The 21,073-nt window shown below is 47.1% G+C and overlaps 2 protein-coding genes across 2 annotated transcripts; one reads left to right on the top strand and one right to left on the bottom strand.

The window, feature by feature from the left end:
* Positions 1 to 1,350: 1,350 nt before the first annotated feature.
* LOC110512972 (lipoyl synthase, mitochondrial) lies at positions 1,351 to 12,606 on the bottom strand. Its single transcript, XM_036934228.1, has 11 exons — positions 12,409 to 12,606; positions 12,028 to 12,203; positions 10,383 to 10,476; positions 10,192 to 10,272; positions 9,534 to 9,690; positions 8,780 to 8,837; positions 4,720 to 4,848; positions 2,790 to 2,935; positions 2,546 to 2,616; positions 2,250 to 2,361; positions 1,351 to 1,668 (listed from the first exon to the last, which is right to left on the bottom strand). The coding sequence occupies exons 1-11, from the start codon at positions 12,505 to 12,507 to the stop codon at positions 1,616 to 1,618; spliced, it is 1,176 nt and encodes a 391-aa protein (XP_036790123.1). The 5' UTR covers positions 12,508 to 12,606; the 3' UTR covers positions 1,351 to 1,615.
* Positions 12,607 to 12,795: 189 nt separating this feature from the next.
* On the top strand, positions 12,796 to 20,501 carry rpl9 (ribosomal protein L9). Its single transcript, NM_001160527.1, is given in 8 exon segments — positions 12,796 to 12,853; positions 13,580 to 13,626; positions 14,025 to 14,140; positions 15,786 to 15,881; positions 17,151 to 17,283; positions 17,789 to 17,869; positions 19,419 to 19,527; positions 20,322 to 20,501. Coding segments are annotated over 6 exon segments (579 nt in total). The 5' UTR covers positions 12,796 to 12,853; position 13,580; the 3' UTR covers positions 19,526 to 19,527; positions 20,322 to 20,501.
* The last annotated feature ends 572 nt before the right edge of the window (positions 20,502 to 21,073 follow it).

Genomic DNA, 21,073 nt, shown 5'->3' with positions numbered 1-21,073 from the left:
CACTATGGGCCCTAGTTCCTTATTCCCTATCTAGTGCACTATGGGCCCTAGTTCCTTATTCCCTATCTAGTGCACTATGGGCCCTAGTTCCTTATTCCCTATCTAGTGCACTAAGGGCCCTAGTTCCTTATTCCCTATCTAGTGCACTATGGCCCTGTCCATTAACCCACTAGATTCATATTGCCCCAATCTCTCTCACACACACACACACACATTGGAATGATAAGTCATGATTTAATACTTTTAATGTACAGCCGTGAGTCATTATAAAACAACACTCCAAGTCACATAGCAACACACTGATCACATAGCAACACATTTCAAACCCCTCAAGTCATTCTCTCTCATCCGAGTATCATGTCAATAATCAAATTATTGTGTTGTGTTGTCCCCCTCTGCCCTCCTGATGCGTTGGTCGACTCAGGTTGACTGTGTGAATGTGTGTGTTGCTGACTGATATGAATCATACATCTATAGCCAGTGGTGGAGTGGAGGTCGACCCCCCTTTATCTTCCCAGGCAATTACTGCCCCCCTTTATCTTCCCAGGTATTTACCCCCCTTTATCTTCCCAGATATTTACCCCCCTTTATATTCCCAGATATTTACCCCCCTTTATATTCCCAGATATTTACCCCCCCTTATCTTCCCAGGTATTTACCCCCCTTTATATTCCCAGATATTTACCCCCCTTTATATTCCCAGATATTTACCCCCCTTTATATTCCCAGATATTTACCCCCCCTTATCTTCCCAGGCAATTACTGCCCCCCTTTATCTTCCCAGGCAATTACTCCCCCCCCTTTATCTTCCCAGGCAATTACTGCCCCCCTTTATCTTCCCAGGCAATTACTGCCCCCCTTTATCTTCCCAGGTATTTACCCCCCTATTCCCAGATATTTACCCCCCTTTATATTCCCAGATATTTACCCCCCTTTATATTCCCAGATATTTACCCCCCCTTATCTTCCCAGGTAAATACCCCCCCTTATCTTCCCAGGTAATTACCCCCCTTTATATTCCCAGATATTTACCCCCCCTTATCTTCCCAGGTAATTACCCCCCTTTATATTCCCAGATATTTACCCCCCTTTATATTCCCAGATATTTACCCCCCTTTATCTTCCCAGGTATTTACCCCCCTTTATCTTCCCAGGTAATTACCCCCCTTTATATTCCCAGGTAATTACCCCCCTTTATATTCCCAGATATTTACCCCCCCTTTATCTTCCCAGGTATTTACCCCCCTTTATATTCCCAGATATTTACCCCCCTTTATCTTCCCAGGTATTTACCCCCCTTTATCTTCCCAGGTATTTACCCCCCTTTATCTTCCCAGGTAATTACCCCCCTTTATATTCCCAGGTAATTACCCCCCTTTATCTTCCCAGATATTTACCCCCCACTACATCACTGGTTATAATGTACAGAACGAGACATCAACATGAACAGAGTCCTGTAGTAGCTCATATTCTGGATTGGAGAACTTTATATTGTAGCTGTTGTGGTATATTATATTGTAATACAGTGTTATCTAGAGTAGCTTTATGGAGGGAGAGAGGAATCTGAAAGGAGGAGACGTCAGGACTCAGGTAAAGGTGAGTCCAGGTGATCAGGCTATTCTGCCGCTGCCTTCCTCTTCTCTAACAGATTCTTCAGGAAGAACTCACCTGGTGTGGAGAACGAGAGGGGTGGAGAACGAGAGGGGTGGAGAATGAGAGGAGTGGAGAATGAGAGGAGTGGAGAATGAGAGGGGTGGAGAAGGAGGAGAGGAGAATGAGAGGGGTGGAGAATGAGAGGAGTGGAGAATGAGAGGAGTGGAGAATGAGAGGAGTGGAGAATGAGAGGAGTGGAGAATGAGAGGAGTGGAGAATGAGAGGAGTGGAGAATGAGAGGAGTGGAGAATGAGAGGAGTGGAGAATGAGAGGAGTGGAGAATGAGAGGGGTGGAGAACGAGAGGGGTGGAGAATGAGAGGAGTGGTGTGGAGAATGAGAGGGGTGGAGCATGAGAGGGGTGGAGCATGAGAGGGGTGGAGCATGAGAGGGGTGGAGAATGAGAGGAGTGGAGAATGAGAGGAGTGGTGAATGAGAGGAGTGGAGAATGAGAGGAGTGGAGAGGGTTAATCAGAGTTTTTATTTATAAGGAGGTGAATGAATCTACTCTGATTAGTAGTATCCATATTTATGTCTCCGTGTCTGTGTGTGTCTCCTTGTGTGTGTCTCCGTGTCTGTGTGTGTATCCGTGTCTCACCTGCTTTGTATGAGGAGCGCACTAAGGGTCCGCTGGCTGTGTAGACGAATCCCATCTCCTTCCCCACCTCCTCCCAGTGGCCAAACCTCTCAGGAGTTACATACTCCTCCACCTACACACACACACACACACACACACACACACACACACACACACACACACACACGGTTATTCTGAACTGAAATCCTGCTGCCTGGGTGGTTGGCTCTGTGTGTGTGTGTGTGTGTGTGTGTGTGTGTGTGTGTGTGTGTGTGTGTGTGTGTGTGTGTGTGTGTGTGTGTGTGTGCACGCTGTACCTTGAGGTGGCGTTTGGTGGGCTGCATGTACTGTCCCAGTGTTAGACAATCCACTCCTGCCTCTCTCAGCTCTGTCAACAACAACAACAACAACAACACCGTTACTGGTTACAAATATATAATATCTGTTCGTCTCTCCCAGACGTGTGTGTGTGTGTGTGTGTGTGTGTGTACCGGTCAATGTGTAATAAATCTGTCGGTCCGTCTCTCCCAGACGTGTGTGTGTGTGTGTGTGTGTGTGTACCAGTCAGTGTGTTATAGATCTGCCGGTCCGTCTCTCCGAGACCCAACATGATGGAGGTCTTGGTGAGAATGTCTGGTCTGACGGCCTTGGCGTGACGCAGGACATTCAGGGATTGGTCGATGTTCGCCCGCGGATCACGGACGTGTCTGTGGGGTCAAAAGGTCATGAAAATAAAATATAAATGATTTCTTTTCTGTCAGTAAGTTACGGACAATATATTCAGCCTCGACGGTTCCTCTGGTGCCGATCTGTATTCAGGTGAACTGCAAAAACCTTTGAATCCAGTCCCAAATGGTGCCCTATTCCCTATGAAGTGCACCCTATTCCCTATGAAGTGCACCCTATTCCCTATGAAGTGCACCCTATTCCCTATGAGGTGCACTTCATTTGAACTGCATCCCTATTCCCTATGAAGTGCACCCTATTCCCTATGAAGCGCACCCTATTCCCTATGAAGTGCACCCTATTCCCTATTAAGTGCACTAAGTTGGACCAGAGTCCATTATATGAAGGTTATTGTCTAGGATAGACGTGGTACAACAGTCAAGTTTCTATTTTAAAAAACGGGGGGCGTTTTGCTGCCACCTGCTGGTCAGAGTCGGTATTACAACCTCTTAACAAAGACAGTTCCTTCACAGCAAATTCACCATCTCCTTCCCCCTACCTGGTGGACAGGAAGTGTACTGCACCATGGGTTTGGGGAAACAAATACGGTCAACTGGGGAATCCATGAAGAAAAATAGAAGTAGCCTGGAATCCAGAACCTGTTGTGTTAACATTCCACTCCTTGTACTCGGTGTCATGACGAGCACTGGAATGATGGGAGAAACAGACTGGAACCCAGGCTACAGCTGAAGGTGTTTCCTTTCATTGGGTTCACAGTGGAGCAGGTCAGGGAGAAACAGACTGGAACCCAGGCTACAGCTGAAGGTCAGGGAGAAACAGACTGGAACCCAGGCTACAGCTGAAGGTCAGGGAGAAACAGACTGGAACCCAGGCTACAGCTGAAGGTGTTTCCTTTCATTGGGTTCACAGTGGAGCAGGTCAGGGAGAGACAGAAGCTGCTGAGAAATAGCCTGATGGACCAGACAGACAGACAGACAGGTAGAGTTATTCTGAGACCAGACAGACAGGTAGAGTTATTCTGAGACCAGACAGACAGGTAGAGTTATTCTGAGACCAGACAGACAGGTAGACAGACAGACAGGTATAGTTATTCTGAGACCAGACAGACAGGTATAGTTATTCTGAGACCAGACAGACAGGTATAGTTATTCTGAGACCAGACAGACAGGTATAGTTATTCTGAGACCAGACAGACAGGTATAGTTATTCTGAGACCAGACAGACAGGGATAGTTATTCTGAGACCAGACAGACAGGTATAGTTATTCTGAGACAAGACAGACAGGTAGTTATTCTGAGACCAGACAGACAGGTATAGTTATTCTGAGACCAGACAGACAGGTATAGTTATTCTGAGACCAGACAGACAGGTATAGTTATTCTGAGACCAGACAGACAGGTATAGTTATTCTGAGACCAGACAGACAGGTATAGTTATTCTGAGACCAGACAGACAGGTATAGTTATTCTGAGACCAGACAGACAGGTATAGTTATTCTGAGACCAGACAGACAGGTATAGTTATTCTGAGACCAGACAGACAGGTATAGTTATTCTGAGACCAGACAGACAGGTATAGTTATTCTGAGACCAGACAGACAGGTATAGTTATTCTGAGACCAGACAGACAGGTATAGTTATTCTGAGACCAGACAGACAGGTAGAGGTATATTGACCAGGGTCCTAACAGTGTAGCCATGCTTTATAGTCTGCATCCCCTAACGACCCCCCTGTTCCCTATGGGCCCGAGTCAAACGTAGTCCCCTGTATAGGGTATAGGGTCACGTAAGGGTCAGGGCCCGTACCTCTGCAGCTCGCGGACGGTCTCCACATTGTGGGCGTAAACGTCCAGCCCTGATTGGGCGATCTTCTCCACCGCCGCCAGATCTCCTCGGAAATCAGGGGTCAGACATTCCACCATGATCTGGGAGTTCCTGGATGAGACAACAACATTTAGTCAGAAGACAAAGTGGTTGAAATCAGGGGTCAGACATTCCACCATGATCTGGGAGTTCCTGGATGAGACAACAACATTTAGTCAGAAGACAAAGTGGTTGAAATCAGGGGTCAGACATTCCACCATGATCTGGGAGTTCCTGGATGAGACAACAACATTTAGTCAGAAGACAAAGTGGTTGAAATCAGGGGTCAGACATTCCACCATGATCTGGGACTTCCTGGATGAGACAACAACATTTAGTCAGAAGACAAAGTGGTTGAAATCAGGGGTCAGACATTCCACCATGATCTGGGAGTTCCTGGATGAGACAACAACATTTAGTCAGAAGACAAAGTGGTTGAAATCAGGGGTCAGACATTCCACCATGATCTGGGACTTCCTGGATGAGACAACAACATTTAGTCAGAAGACAAAGTGGTTGAAATCAGGGGTCAGACATTCCACCATGATCTGGGAGTTCCTGGATGAGACAACAACATTTAGTCAGAAGACAAAGTGGTTGAAATCAGGGGTCAGACATTCCACCATGATCTGGGACTTCCTGGATGAGACAACAACATTTAGTCAGAAGACAAAGGGGTTGAAATCAGGGGTCAGACATTCCACCGTGATCTGGGACTTCCTGGATGAGACAACAACATTTAGTCAGAAGACAAAGTGGTTGAAATCAGGGGTCAGACATTCCACCGTGATCTGGGAGTTCCTGGATGAGACAACAACATTTAGTCAGAAGACAAAGTGGTTGAAATCAGGGGTCAGACATTCCACCATGATCTGGGACTTCCTGGATGAGACAACAACATTTAGTCAGAAGACAAAGTGGTTGAAATCAGGGGTCAGACATTCCACCATGATCTGGGAGTTCCTGGATGAGACAACAACATTTAGTCAGAAGACAAAGTGGTTGAAATCAGGGGTCAGACATTCCACCATGATCTGGGAGTTCCTGGATGAGACAACAACATTTAGTCAGAAGACAAAGTGGTTGAAATCAGGGGTCAGACATTCCACCATGATCTGGGACTTCCTGGATGAGACAACAACATTTAGTCAGAAGACAAAGTGGTTGAAATCAGGGGTCAGACATTCCACCATGATCTGGGAGTTCCTGGATGAGACAACAACATTTAGTCAGAAGGCCAAGTGGTTGAAATCAGGGGTCAGACATTCCACCATGATCTGGGAGTTCCTGGATGAGACAACAACATTTAGTCAGAAGACAAAGTGGTTGAAATCAGGGGTCAGACATTCCACCATGATCTGGGACTTCCTGGATGAGACAACAACATTTAGTCAGAAGACAAAGTGGTTGAAATCAGGGGTCAGACATTCCACCATGATCTGGGACTTCCTGGATGAGGCAACAACATTTAGTCAGAAGACAAAGTGGTTGAAATCAGGGGTCAGACATTCCACCATGATCTGGGAGTTCCTGGATGAGACAACAACATTTAGTCAGAAGGCCAAGTGGTTGAAATCAGGGGTCAGACATTCCACCATGATCTGGGAGTTCCTGGATGAGACAACAACATTTAGTCAGAAGACAAAGTGGTTGAAATCAGGGGTCAGACATTCCACCATGATCTGGGACTTCCTGGATGAGACAACAACATTTAGTCAGAAGACAAAGTGGTTGAAATCAGGGGTCAGACATTCCACCATGATCTGGGACTTCCTGGATGAGGCAACAACATTTAGTCAGAAGACAAAGTGGTTGAAATCAGGGGTCAGACATTCCACCATGATCTGGGAGTTCCTGGATGAGACAACAACATTTAGTCAGAAGGCCAAGTGGTTGAAATCAGGGGTCAGACATTCCACCATGATCTGGGAGTTCCTGGATGAGACAACAACATTTAGTCAGAAGGCCAAGTGGTTGAAATCAGGGGTCAGACATTCCACCATGATCTGGGAGTTCCTGGATGAGACAACAACATTTAGTCAGAAGACAAAGTGGTTGAAATCAGGGGTCAGACATTCCACCATGATCTGGGAGTTCCTGGATGAGACAACAACATTTAGTCAGAAGACAAAGTGGTTGAAATCAGGGGTCAGACATTCCACCATGATCTGGGACTTCCTGGATGAGACAACAACATTTAGTCAGAAGACAAAGTGGTTGAAATCAGGGGTCAGACATTCCACCATGATCTGGGAGTTCCTGGATGAGACAACATTTAGTCAGAAGACAAAGGGGTTGAAATCAGGGGTCAGACATTCCACCATGATCTGGGAGTTCCTGGATGAGACAACAACATTTAGTCAGAAGACAAAGGGGTTGAAATCAGGGGTCAGACATTCCACCATGATCTGGGAGTTCCTGGATGAGACAACAACATTTAGTCAGAAGACAAAGGGGTTGAAATCAGGGGTCAGACATTCCACCATGATCTGGGAGTTCCTGGATGAGACAACAACATTTAGTCAGAAGACAAAGTGGTTGAAATCAGGGGTCAGACATTCCACTGTGATCTGGGACTTCCTGGATGAGACAACAACATTTAGTCAGAAGACAAAGTGGTTGAAATCAGGGGTCAGACATTCCACCGTGATCTGGGAGTTCCTGGATGAGACAACAACATTTAGTCAGAAGACAAAGTGGTTGAAATCAGGGGTCAGACATTCCACCATGATCTGGGACTTCCTGGATGAGACAACAACATTTAGTCAGAAGACAAAGTGGTTGAAATCAGGGGTCAGACATTCCACCATGATCTGGGAGTTCCTGGATGAGACAACAACATTTAGTCAGAAGACAAAGTGGTTGAAATCAGGGGTCAGACATTCCACCGTGATCTGGGACTTCCTGGATGAGACAACAACATTTAGTCAGAAGACAAAGTGGTTGAAATCAGGGGTCAGACATTCCACCATGATCTGGGACTTCCTGGATGAGACAACAACATTTAGTCAGAAGACAAAGTGGTTGAAATCAGGGGTCAGACATTCCACCATGATCTGGGACTTCCTGGATGAGACAACAACATTTAGTCAGAAGACAAAGTGGTTGAAATCAGGGGTCAGACATTCCACCGTGATCTGGGACTTCCTGGATGAGACAACAACATTTAGTCAGAAGACAAAGGGGTTTAATAAGTCAGTCATATACAGACTGGACAGACAGATAGACGGATGGATGGATGAATGAAAGGATGATGGATGGATTAATTAATGAATTAATAGCTGAATGGATGGATGGATGAATTAATTAATGGCTGAAAGGATGGATGGATGGATGAATTAATGGCTGAAAGGATGAATGGATGGATGGATGAATTAATGGCTGAAAGGATGGATGAATTAATGGCTGAAAGGATGAATGGATGGATGGATGGATGAATTAATGGCTGAAAGGATGGATGAATTAATGGCTGAAAGGATGAATGAATGGATGGATGGATTAATTAATGGCTGAAAGGATGGATGGATTAATTAATGGCTGAAAGGATGAATGGATGGATGGATGAATTAATGGCTGAAAGGATGGATTAATTAATGGCTGAAAGGATGAATGGATGGATGGATGGATGAATTAATGGCTGAAAGAATGAATGATGGATGGATTAATTAATGGCTGAAAGGATGAATGATGGATGGATTAATTAATGGCTGAAAGGATGAATGATGGATGGATTAATTAATGGCTGAAAGGATGAATGATGGATGGATTAATTAATGGCTGAAAGGATGAATGATGGATGGATGGATGAATTAATTAATAGCTGAAAGGATGAATGATGGATGGATGAATTAATTAATGGCTGAAAGGATGGATGGATGAATTAATTAATTAATAGCTGAAAGGATGAATGATGGATGAATTAATTAATTAATAGCTGAAAGGATGGATGGATGAATTAATGGCTGAAAGGATGGATGATGGATGATGGATGATGGATGAGTACCTCTCCTTCAGGTTGGAGACGGTCTTGGCAAAATGCTCCGCCCCTCCGTCAGCGATATCTGTCAAACACAACGACCCATTAACCAATCAGTCGACAGGCAGGTCGTTAAGGTCACTGACTTCAGGCAGACAAGATTCACATCAACAGCAGACGTTCAGAGAAAGCGTTACATTGGACGGTGGATGCCATGGCTGTCCTGTGTCTAGGAGAAATAAACAGGAAGTGGACCTGGAGAGGGGAGACTAATGGAACAAGACAACAGAGAACGAAAAGAGATATTTGAGTCACGGCTCCCGAGTGGCGCAGCGGTCTAAGGCACTGCGTCTCAGTGCTAGAGGCGTCACTACAGACACCCTGGTTCGATTCCAGGCTGTATCACAGCAGTCTAAGGCACTGCATCTCAGTGCTAGAGGCGTCACTACAGACCCTGGTTCGAATACAGGCTGTATCACAACCGGCTGTGATTGGGAGTCACGTAGGGCGGCGCTCAATTAGCCCAGCGTCGTCGGGGTTTGGCCACTTATTTTCCACCATAATTTGCAAATAAATTCATTAAAAATCCTACAATGTGATTTTCTGGATTTTTTTTTCTCATTTTGTCTGTCATAGTTGAAGTGTACCTATGATGAAAATTACAGGCCTCTCTCATCTTCTTAAGTGGGAGAACTTGCACAATTGGCGGCTGACTAAATACTTTTTTGCCCCACTGTATATAAAAAGGGAGAGAAACAGAAGGAGATGTGTGAGTTACTACCGTCTCTGTCCACAGAGGTCAGAACCACATAGTCCAGTCCCCAGGCAGCGATGGCCTTGGCTGTGTTATAGGGCTCATCTGGGTCCAGGGGAGAGGGCTGACGAGCGGTCTTCACAGAACAGAACCTACAGCCACGGGTACATGTGTCCCCCATCAACTACAGAGAGAGAGAGAGCGAGAGAGAGAGAGAGAGAGAGGCAGAGAGAGACAGACAGAGGGAGAGAGACACAGAGAGAGACAGAGGTAGACAGAGACAGAGACAGAGAGAGAGAGACAGAGAGAGAGAGAGAGACAGAGACAGAGAGACAGAGAGAGAGAGAGAGACAGAGAGAGACACAGAGAGAGACAGAGAGAGAGACAGAGAGAGAGACAGAGAGAGAGACAGAGAGAGAGACAGAGAGAGAGAGAGAGACAGAGACAGAGACAGAGAGACAGAGAGAGAGAGAGAGACAGAGAGAGACACAGAGAGAGACAGAGAGAGAGACAGAGAGAGAGACAGAGAGAGAGACAGAGAGAGAGGCAGAGAGAGAGAGAGAGAGAGAGAGACAGAGACAGAGACAGAGAGAGAGACAGAGGGAGAGAGGGAGAGACATGCGTATGTCAGTACGTGTGGAGTAGTTGTCAGATATACAAGTCAATATGTGAGTAGTAAACTCACCATGATGGTAGCTGTGGCCGTACCATGTTCCCCTCCTCCCCAACACTCCCCAATGTTAGGACACCTGGCCTCCTCACACACCTAAACAACATGAAAACACGAGAACGAAACATACTTGAAAAGGGTCCCTAGTTTTGATTGGGTTTGCATGACACACACACACACACACACATACACACACCCCAACTCACCGTGTGCAGGTTGAGGTCTCTCAGGGTGTTCTTCAGCTTGTTGTAGTTCTTGCCAATAGGAATCTCAGTCTTCAGCCACGGGGGAAGTCTCAGCCTATCACAACAGTCACCCAGACATTGGTTAGTGGACGGACACGGTCCTCTGTCCAACGGACTCAAGAGTTTTATTACACATGGAATAAAACAAACATACAGTCAATAACACAATAGAAAACAGTCTATATACAGTGAGTGCAAATGTAGTAAGATAAGGGAGGTAAGGCAATAAATAGGCCAATAGTGGCGAAGTAATTACAATATAGCAATTAAACACTGGAATGGTAGATGTGCAGAAGATGGATGTGCAAGTAGAGATACTGGTGCAAAATAGCAAGATAAATAAATACCAGTATGAGGATGAGGTAGTTAGATGGGCTATTTATAGATGGGCTATGTACAGGTGCAGTGATCTGTGAGTTCCTCTGACAGCTGGTGCTTAAAGCTAGAGAGGGAGATGTGAGTCTCCGACTTCAGTGATTTTTGCAGTTCGTTCCAGTCATCGGCAGCAGAGAACTGGAAGGAAAGGCGGCCAAAGTAGGAATTGGCTTTGGGGAGTGACCAGTGAGATATTCCTGCTGGAGCGCGTGCTACGGGTGGGTGCTGCTATGGTGACCAGTGAGCTGAGATAAGGCGGGGCTTAGAGTTGAGTTTAGAGTTGCAACATTCTAGAAGCGTTCCCTAACATTCCCAGGTTTTATAGAAATCCCACTTGGAAGAGATGAGATGAGATGAGCAGGACATATGGAGTCCTCCAACCAGGATTTCTGGGAAATCTGGAAATGTTGGGATCATTTTGCAACCCTGTATTCAATCTTGTTGCTGCCATGCTGTGTCATGTGTTGCTGCCATGCTGTGTCATGTGTTGCTGCCATGCTGTGTCATGTGTTGCTGCCATGCTGTGTTGCTGCCATGTTGTGTTGCTGCCATGCTGTGTCATGTGTTGCCGCCATGTTGTGTTGCTGCCATGCTGTGTCATGTGTTGCTGCCATGTTGTGTTGCTGCCATGCTGTGTCATGTGTTGCCGCCATGCAGTGTTGCTGCCATGCTGTGTTGCTGCCATGTTGTGTTGCTGCCTAGCTGTGTTGCTGTCATGTGTTGCTGCCATGCTGTATGTTGTGTTGCTGCCATGCTGTGTTGCTGCCATGCTGTGTCATGTGTTGCTGCCATGCTGTGTTGCTGCCATGCTGTGTTGCTGCCATGCTGTGTCATGTGTTGCTGCCATGCTGTGTTGCTGCCATGCTATATTGTCTTCGGTCTCTCTTTATGTAGTGGTGTCTCTCTTGTCGTTGTGTGTTTTGTCCTATTTTTACATTTTATTTTTAATCCCAGCCCCCCTGGGAGGCCTTTTGGTAGGCCGTCATTGTAAATAAGAATTTGTTCTTAACCGACTTGCCTAGATAAACAAAAGGTGACATTAAAATAACCTGTACATAGGGAATAGGTAGTACAGACAAATTGTTTAGGTACACACATAGGTCCCGTTCCATCTTATTCCCAAAATCTTGACCAGAGCTCCATGGGGTCAGAGTCGAAAGTAGTGCACTACATAGGGAATAGAGCACCGTTTAGGAAGCATCATATACAAAGGAACCTCTATTCCCCCCACCTCTCTCCCTTCTGTCTCTTCAGGTTACCCCTGTACTCCTCCCAGTTGTTCTTCTCAGACAGCTCCCCGGATATAAAGTCCTGGAGGCCGGGCCCGTCATCGGACAGCTCCTTCTTGCGGTCCTTCTGTGTCTGGGATGACCTGGCCGCTGTGGTCAGTCCGCTGACGGCGTACACCTACACACGGACCGGATATTATCTCGCTACACATGATGCCTCTGCTAAATCAGTAACCCGAGGCCAGCGGCCAAGGAGGATCTAATCAGCTAGGGAGCTGGTTATGTTAGCATTAGCCATACTTAGTTAGCTAGTTAGCTAGTATAAACATTGTAAAAACAAAGAGAGACATTTCAGTGATTATCGGTCAAGTAGATGTACTTACATGTTGGTTGCATTTGGGATTCAACCACCGGTGGTTGCTGGAGAAACGACCCGCGATAAAATAACTTTGTTTGACCAAAGCCATGACTTTAACTAACATTTGCTAGCGTCTGTCATTGACAAAACATTTCTCTGGGATCGAGTACTTACGCCTGGTATTAAAATAAAACTTAGAAAATAATAAATAATTTCGTCCGCTACTTAAATCAAATCAACTGATCTCGATTCTTTTTATATCCAGATTTATTCCAAATGCGATGTTTTTTTTCCCCCCCTGGGGACCAAAGACGTATAATTTATCAATATATCGCAGTAGTTTGCATCCATCATCATCATCATTTAGTTACGTCTGATCAACGCGTAGCGCCGTGATGGCGTAAGCACGTACGAAGACTACAATTGCGTGCTGACGTCCTTCCTTCGTCCTTTCCTCTACTACCGGCGAGGTAAGAAATGGTGGATAACGTTTCTATCGCTGAAAATCAAACTCCATCTGTGTTCCTCGATATCTAAAACGCGTCATTTTTCACCTTTACGAATTTGCTATATGTATATTGACGTTTCGCATTTGTTATTTCCACCCCCAAAACCAGTCGCTATAACTATATATAGTTTGTTTTGCCACCCACCCCTCTATCCTAGGCCGCAGTCGCCCCCCCATGCCTGCCTATCCGTCTTTTTAGTAGCCAGGGCAACGTGAATAATGCTCAATGTGTGTAACATATAACGTTGGTCTTGTATGTACATGGTCGCATTGTTTCAGACCGCTTTAATTACATGTGTAGGTTATAAAAGTTGTTTGGCATGTGAGGAGGGAGAGGGGGGACAGTGTTCATGACTCGCTATCTGACTGGTTAGTTGCATGCCTGTCTGTTATAGTTGACTAGTTTCCTTCTGCGTCTTTTAATTAACGTTTAACGTTAAGGGTTTCATTTGGACAGTCAACTGGCTGTACCGGGTTACGTATTGTATGACGTTATCAACAACGAGTTACCTAAATATGACAGCCGTGTAAACACACACTCATGATGTTGCGAGATACCTGCCTGACGTTAGTTAACTAAAGTTAAAACTCGTCCTGAAATCCCCAGTTCGCTCCGTAACGTTAGTTGGGTAATATAATGTATTGTAATCGTCAACTCCACCTGACTTGACTCTCTGTCTAACCCCAGAATGAAGACCATTCTCAGTAACCAGACTGTGGATATCCCCGACGGTGGTAAGTTTAACTCCCAACAAATCCGCTGTTCATTTACTGAACCATCCAACATGTTGATAACCGTGGAATCTATCAATAGACTAATCAAGGAATAGTTTTTTTAACCAGACTATAGAGTCAAATGTTTACCTATGTTGCCTAGTGAGTTATTGGTTCAGCCCCCAGAAAGGGACTACACTAACTTATTAAGGCCATTCGGCTAAGTTACTGTAGTCTGTCTCTGGCTGGCATCCTCAAGAGGCATCGCTGGTGCCTGTCTTCATCAATCCAGCATTTTAGCCTGACTATAGTTGGGTTTTAATGCCATATATTCTAGTGGCGTGGTTAAGATTGTCTAGCTAGTTACTGGTTCTGTGTGTGTCTGACCCCTGTCGTCTCTGCCGTGCCCCCCCCCACAGTCGAGGTGAGGCTGAAGGGACGGACCGTCATCGTCAAGGGACCCCGGGGGGTTCTCCGCAGGGAGTTCAACCACATCAACCTGGAACTCAGCCTGTTGGGGAAGACGCACAAAAAGGTATGGGGGCTTGTCTATAGAAAGTACTGGGCTTCACCCTACACTTCAATGCACTGGTACTCATCATGCCCACGGCTCTAAAGGGGGGGGGGGGGGGGGGGGGGGGGGGGGGTACTGTGTGACTACGGGGGGGGGGGTCTCCCAGATAACTGTTGTAATGACGAGGCTTGGCTGTATCGTTGTTTCAGAGAGCGCCTCTAGAGAAACAAGTGAGTGTCCCGGCGATTCCCGTTAGCGTCACGGTTGCACCAAAACTACAGCAAAAAAATAAACGTCTTGCTTTGTAAGTCGGGTCAGAAGATGGGACCTAATATGTGGTGGGAAACCTAAGGGTCAGAAGATGGGACCTAATATGTGGTGGGAAACCTAAGGGTCAGAAGATGGGACCTAATATGTGGTGGGAAACCTAAGGGTCAGAAGATGGGACCTAATATGTGGTGGGAAACCTAAGGGTCAGAAGATGGGACCTAATATGTGGTGGGGAACCTAAGGGTCAGAAGATGGGACCTAATATGTGGTGGGGAACCTAAGGGTCAGAAGATGGGACCTAATATGTGGTGGGAAACCAGCTGCAGAGGAGATGTTGCCCTGTCGCTGGGCTGCCCTGTCGCTAGGCTGCCCTGTCGCTAGGCTGCCCTGTCGCTAGGCTGCCCTGTCGCTGGGCTGCCCTTTCGCTGGGCTGCCCTTTCGCTGGGCTGCCCTGTCGCTGGGTTGCCCTGTCGCTAGGCTGCCCTGTCGCTGGGCTGCCCTGTCGCTGGGCTGCCCTGTCGCTGGGCTGCCCTGTCGCTGGGCTGCCCTGTCGCTAGGCTGCCCTGTCGCTGGGCTGCCCTGTCGCTGGGCTGCCCTGTCGCTGGGCTGCCTGGGCCGCCCTGTCGCTGGGCCGGCCTGTCGCTGGGCTGGGAAAAGAACTGAGTAAATGGTTCCTTATATAGTGAGAGGTATTAATGCCATCCTGTTGTTTACGGCAGGGGCGGCAGGGGTGGTTAGAGCGTTGGACTAGTAACCGGAAGGTTGCAAGTTCAAACCCCCGAGCTGACAAGGTACAGATCTGTAGTTCTGCCCCTAGACCATCATTGAAAATAAATAAACATTCTGAATTAAATAAAAACACAACAGATGTTTCGACAAGCAACAGTTTCCTGAGCTTTGTGTGTTTTTAGGGTGCAGACACACCAGGAGTCTAATGAAAGGTGTGACATCACACTCCCAACACACGTCTCCTCTAGTTACACAACCCCTGATTCTGCCAGCCACACATTACCTGCTGATTTTAACGTTTTAAATCTTCCTCTAGTGAATTCCCATCATGCATTCATTAACCCCTGTCGTTGACCATTTTGTTTACATTTTTTGTTACGTCCTGTTACCTCATTGGCTAGCTACCAACCTGGTAACTTTGGGCTGATCCAATCATGTGGGGACACAGAAGGGAACCTTCTTCAGCTGATCGTTGCTTTTTTCTCTCCCTGGAATTAACTGATTTAATGGTGTCGTGAAGCGTTGCTAACTGAAAAGTTCTGCTGGTAAATCAAATCAAATGTATTTATAAAGCCCCTCCTTACATCAGGTGTGTGTCTCTCCTCTGTACATCGGCTGATATCTCAAAGTGCTGTACAGAAACATCTCTCCCCTCTCTGTGTTCCAGCTGCGTGTGGATAAATGGTGGGGCAACAGGAAGGAGCTGGCCACAGTCAGGACCATCTGCAGTCACGTCCAGAACATGATCAAGGGAGTCACCATGGTGAGTGTTGACCCTACTGTTAGTTACCATGGTGAGTGTTGACCCTACTGTTAGTTACCATGGTGAGGTGTTGACCCTACTGTTAGTAACCATGGTGAGGTGTTGACCCTACTGTTAGTCACCATGGTGAGTGTTGACCCTACTGTTAGTCACCATGGTGAGTGTTGACCCTACTGTTAGTAACCATGGTGAGTGTTGTTAGTTACCATGGTGAGTGTTGACCCTACTGTTAGTCACCATGGTGAGGTGTTGACCCTACTGTTAGTCACCATGGTGAGTGTTGACCCTACTGTTAGTCACCATGGTGAGTGTTGACCTGTTTCTGTTGGCCCTACTGTTAGTTACCATGGTGAGTGTTGACCCTACTGTTAGTTACCATGGTGAGTGTTGACCTGTTTCTGTTGGCCCTACTGTTAGTTACCATGGTGAGTGTTGACCCTACTGTTAGTTACCATGGTGAGTGTTGACCTGTTTCTGTTGGCCCTACTGTTAGTTACCATGGTGAGGTGTTGACCCTACTGTTAGTTACCATGGTGAGGTGTTGACCCTACTGTTAGTCACCATGGTGAGTGTTGACCTGTTTCTGTTGGCCCTACTGTTAGTTACCATGGTGAGTGTTGACCCTACTGTTAGTTACCATGGTGAGTGTTGACCCTACTGTTAGTTACCATGGTGAGTGTTGACCTGTTTCTGTTGGCCCTACTGTTAGTTACCATGGTGAGTGTTGACCCTACTGTTAGTCACCATGGTGAGTGTTGACCCTACTGTTAGTCACCATGGTGCGTGTTGACCCTACTGTTAGTCACCATGGTGAGTGTTGGCCCTACTGTTAGTTACCATGGTGAGTGTTGACCCTACTGTTAGTTACCATGGTGAGTGTTGACCTGTTTCTGTTGGCCCTACTGTTAGTTACCATGGTGAGTGTTGACCCTACTGTTAGTCACCATGGTGAGTGTTGACCCTACTGTTAGTCACCATGGTGAGTGTTGACCCTACTGTTAGTTACCATGGTGAGTGTTGACCCTACTGTTAGTCACCATGGTGCGTGTTGACCCTACTGTTAGTCACCATGGTGAGTGTTGACCCTACTGTTAGTCACCATGGTGAGTGTTGACCCTACTGTTACTTACCATGGTGAGTGACACTGACTCCAGACCAGCTGATAAATCCGTCTCTCTGTCCTAGGACCCCTCTCTTTGTCCTAGGACCCCTCTCTTTGTCCTAGGACCCCTCTCTTCGTTCTTTTAACCCTCTCTCTCCTCTCTCCAGGGTTTCCGCTATAAGATGCGCTCGGTGTACGCCCATTTCCCCATCAACGTTGTGATGCAGGAGAGTGGAGCTCTGGTGGAGATCAGGAACTTCCTGGGGGAGAAATACATCCGTCGGGTCCGCATGAGACAGGGTGAGTCTGGGGGGGAGGAAGAGTCTGGGGGGGTGAGGAAGGGGGTGGGGTGGCGAGTCTGGGGGGGGTGAGTCTGGGACCGGGGGGGGGGGGGGGGGGGGGGGGGGGTGAAAGGGCGAGTCTTCGGACGGGACAGGGCCACCAGTTATTTTTAAACCAGTGTTTAACGAGCACTTCCCATTGGCCAGTCTAGTGCATATAGACAACGGTAGGCAGGTTTCAGAGCAGCACACCACTTTGAGCTGGAGGCTCTAGGAATAAACGGGCTACTCAATGGTTTGAAACGCTGTTTTGATTCATCTTTTCGGATGGTTCTCCTAGTTCTAACCTACCTACCTGTAGAGGAATCCTCTGTAGAAGCCTGGAGCATTTACAAGCTCTAGCTTCAGGATGTGTGGTCATTTCCAATGCAGAGATGCCTGGCTGACGGTCTCCTCTCTGTCTGTCCCTCTCTCCCTCTCTCTGTCTCGTCTCTCTGTCTTGTCTCTCTGTCTCTCTCTCTCAGGTGTGTCCTGTGCCGTGTCTGCAGCCCAGAAGGATGAGTTGATTCTGGAGGGAAACGATATTGAGCTGGTGTCTAACTCTGGTGAGGCGACCCCCCCCCCCCCCCCCCCCCCCCCCCCCCCCCCCCCCCCCCCCCCCCCCCCCCCCCCCCCCCCCCCCCCCACAGTCGTAGTGTTTCCTTCAGACCCTGTTTATTATTACCCAGATACCCCCTCTGTTCTCTCTCCCAGTCTGATGTCCTGGTGTTTCCTTCAGACCCTGTGTATTATTACCCAGATACCCCCTCTGTTCTCTCTCCCAGTCTGATGTCCTGGTGTTTCCTTCAGACCCTGTGTATTATTACCCAGATACCCCCTCTGTTCTCTCTCCCAGTCTGATGTCCTGGTGTTTCCTTCAGACCCTGTGTATTATTACCCAGATACCCCCTCTGTTCTCTCTCCCAGTCTGATGTCCTGGTGTTTCCTTCAGACCCTGTGTATTATTACCCAGATACCCCCTCTGTTCTCTCTCCCAGTCTGATGTCCTGGTGTTTCCTTCATACCCTGTGTATTATTACCCAGATACCCCCTCTGTTCTCTGTCCCAGTCTGATGTCCTGGTGTATCCTTCATACCCTGTGTATTATTACCCAGATACCCCCTCTGTTCTCTCTCCCAGTCTGATGTCCTGGTGTATCCTTCAGACCCTGTGTATTATTACCCAGATACCCCCTCTGTTCTCTCTCCCAGTCTGATGTCCTGGTGTTTCCTTCAGACCCTGTGTATTATTACCCAGATACCCCCTCTGTTCTCTCTCCCAGTCTGATGTCCTGGTGTTTCCTTCAGACCCTGTGTATTATTACCCAGATACCCCCTCTGTTCTCTCTCCCAGTCTGATGTCCTGGTGTTTCCTTCAGACCCTGTGTATTATTACCCAGATACCCCCTCTGTTCTCTGTCCCAGTCTGATGTCCTGGTGTTTCCTTCAGACCCTGTGTATTATTACCCAGATACCCCCTCTGTTCTCTCTCCCAGTCTGATGTCCTGGTGTTTCCTTCATACCCTGTGTATTATTACCCAGATACCCCCTCTGTTCTCTCTCCCAGTCTGATGTCCTGGTGTTTCCTTCATACCCTGTGTATTATTACCCAGATACCCCCTCTGTTCTCTCTCCCAGTCTGATGTCCTGGTGTTTCCTTCAGACCCTGTGTATTATTACCCAGATACCCCCTCTGTTCTCTCTCCCAGTCTGATGTCCTAGTGTTTATCTGTAATGATGCCTCTTCTCCCTCTATTTACCTCTTACAGCATCACCGTGGGATTCTAGAATGTTGTGACTGGGATTCTAGAATGTTGTGACTGGGATTCTAGAGTGTTGTGACTGGGATTCTAGAATGTTGTGACTGGGATTCTAGAATGTTGTGACTGGGATTCTAGATTCTAAAGTGTATAGCCTTTTCTCCTACTATAACCGGACTGTGTCTCTCTCTCTCAATTCCGAGTGGTAGTGATGCTGTCTGTCCCCTCTCTCCCATCCTCCCATCCTCCCCTCTCCTAGCTCTAACTAGTTGCGTGTATATTGACCTTTTGTGACCCTCCACGCTGTCGTACCCTGCTCACCACCCCAGCCTCTCTCTCCTCTCTCTCTCTTCCAGCCGCTCTCATCCAGCAAGCCACCACGGTCAAAAACAAGGATATCAGGAAGTTCCTGGACGGAATCTACGTGTCTGAGAAGGGAACGGTGGTCCAGAAAGAGGATTAGAGGTTAGAATTACCCAGAGTCTGTCTGTCTGATGTCCACACCGTGTCAGTCAATGCATGTTGTAATGCTGCACTTTGAAAAACCCTTGTTTTATGCTGTAATCTTTCTGACACGCAAGGCTTTAACCAACGTTAGAGAAATGATACGCCTGTAACCTGCGTTATGGGCCGTATTAGAGACCTGAAGTTTGAACTGAACCAACCATGATGCCTCGTGCCCCATTTTGTTTTTTTACTCTTTAACAGTTGTTCTCTCTCTCCTTCCTCTTGTTCTCTCTCTCCTTCCTCTTGTTCTCTCTCTCCTTCCTCTTGTTCTCTCTCCTTCCTCTTGTTCTCTCTCTCCTTCCTCTTGTTCTCTCTCCTTCCTCTTGTTCTCTCTCTCCTTCCTCTTGTTCTCTCTCTCCTTCCTCTTGTTCTCTCTCTCCTTCCTCTTGTTCTCTCTCTCCTTCCTCTTGTTCTCTCTCTCCTTCCTCTTGTTCTCTCTCTCCTTCCTCTTGTTCTCTCTCTCCTTCCTCTTGTTCTCTCCCGCCTTCCTCTTGTTGGTCTCTCCCTCCTTCCTCTTGTTGGTCTCTCCCTCCTTCCTCTTGTTGTCTCTCTCCTTCCTCTTGTTCTCTCTCTCCTTCCTCTTGTTCTCTCTCTCCTTCCTCTTGTTCTCTCTCTCCTTCCTCTTGTTCTCTCTCTCCTTCCTCTTGTTCTCTCTCCTTCCTCTTGTTCTCTCTCTCCTTCCTCTTGTTGTCTCTCTCTCTCTCCTCTTGTTCTCTCTCCTGTTCTCGCTCTCCCCTTGTTCTCTCCTCCAGCCACTCTGATCCAACAAGTCACCACGGTCAAGAAGGACATCAGGAAGTTCCTGGATGGAATCTACGTCAGTGAGAAGAGACCGCTGTGGCGGAACAGACGGACGAATAACCCAATCAGATGCATCTCTGGAACTCACTATTGACCAATAAAATCCCTCCCCTTTTTTTCAACGACACCCCACATCCTGTCTTTGTGGTTCCTATTGGCTGGTTCATGTAGTTTAAACCAAGCTGGTCATTTCTCTTCTTCCTGTTAGTCAACCCATTTTCGGCGTCGCACCCACAGATCACATTAAATGACTTATGCTTAGTTCATAGCCATGTGGGAATTTACCACATACGACTGGGATAAATCCACTTGAAGGGCCCTCCCAACTGGTAATCTACTAGTGGGAATTTACCATAGACTGGGATAAATCCACTAGAAGGGCCCTCCCAACTGGTAATCTACTAGTGGGAATTTACCATAGACTGGGATAAATCCACTTGAAGGGCCCTCCCAATTGGTAATCTACTAGTGGGGGAAGCTATCATCCTGAGCGCTCGCTTCTCCCACATGGTGACCTCTGACCTCACCTGCTTTTTAGGGCAGATAATATGCAACAAAAAAACATGGAAAAACATTTTATTTTATTTTTAAGTCTGTTTACAAAGCAGATGGATTGCGACACGGTTCGTTAACCATTAGCCAATCCGGAGTTTCTCATGAGTTCAAGTCAGGTGAAGGCATCCAGCTGTTATTTATGCCTTCA

This window comes from Oncorhynchus mykiss, chromosome 10 (assembly GCF_013265735.2).
Source record: "Oncorhynchus mykiss isolate Arlee chromosome 10, USDA_OmykA_1.1, whole genome shotgun sequence".
In the NCBI taxonomy this organism is placed as follows: Eukaryota; Metazoa; Chordata; class Actinopteri; order Salmoniformes; family Salmonidae; genus Oncorhynchus; species Oncorhynchus mykiss.
This window is presented reverse-complemented; position numbering and strand designations above follow the sequence as displayed.

Bases quoted from the DNA above. Each gene is read 5' to 3' on its own strand.
- LOC110512972 (XM_036934228.1), bottom strand. From the start codon at position 12,507: ATGTTAGTTAAAGTCATGGCTTTGGTCAAACAAAGTTATTTTATCGCG. The intron at 12,204-12,408 runs GTAAGTACATCT...GTCCGTGTGTAG, and splicing joins ATCCCAAATGCAACCAACAT to GTGTACGCCGTCAGCGGACT. The intron at 2,936-4,719 runs GTACGGGCCCTG...TTGACCCCACAG, and splicing joins ACCGTCCGCGAGCTGCAGAG to ACACGTCCGTGATCCGCGGG.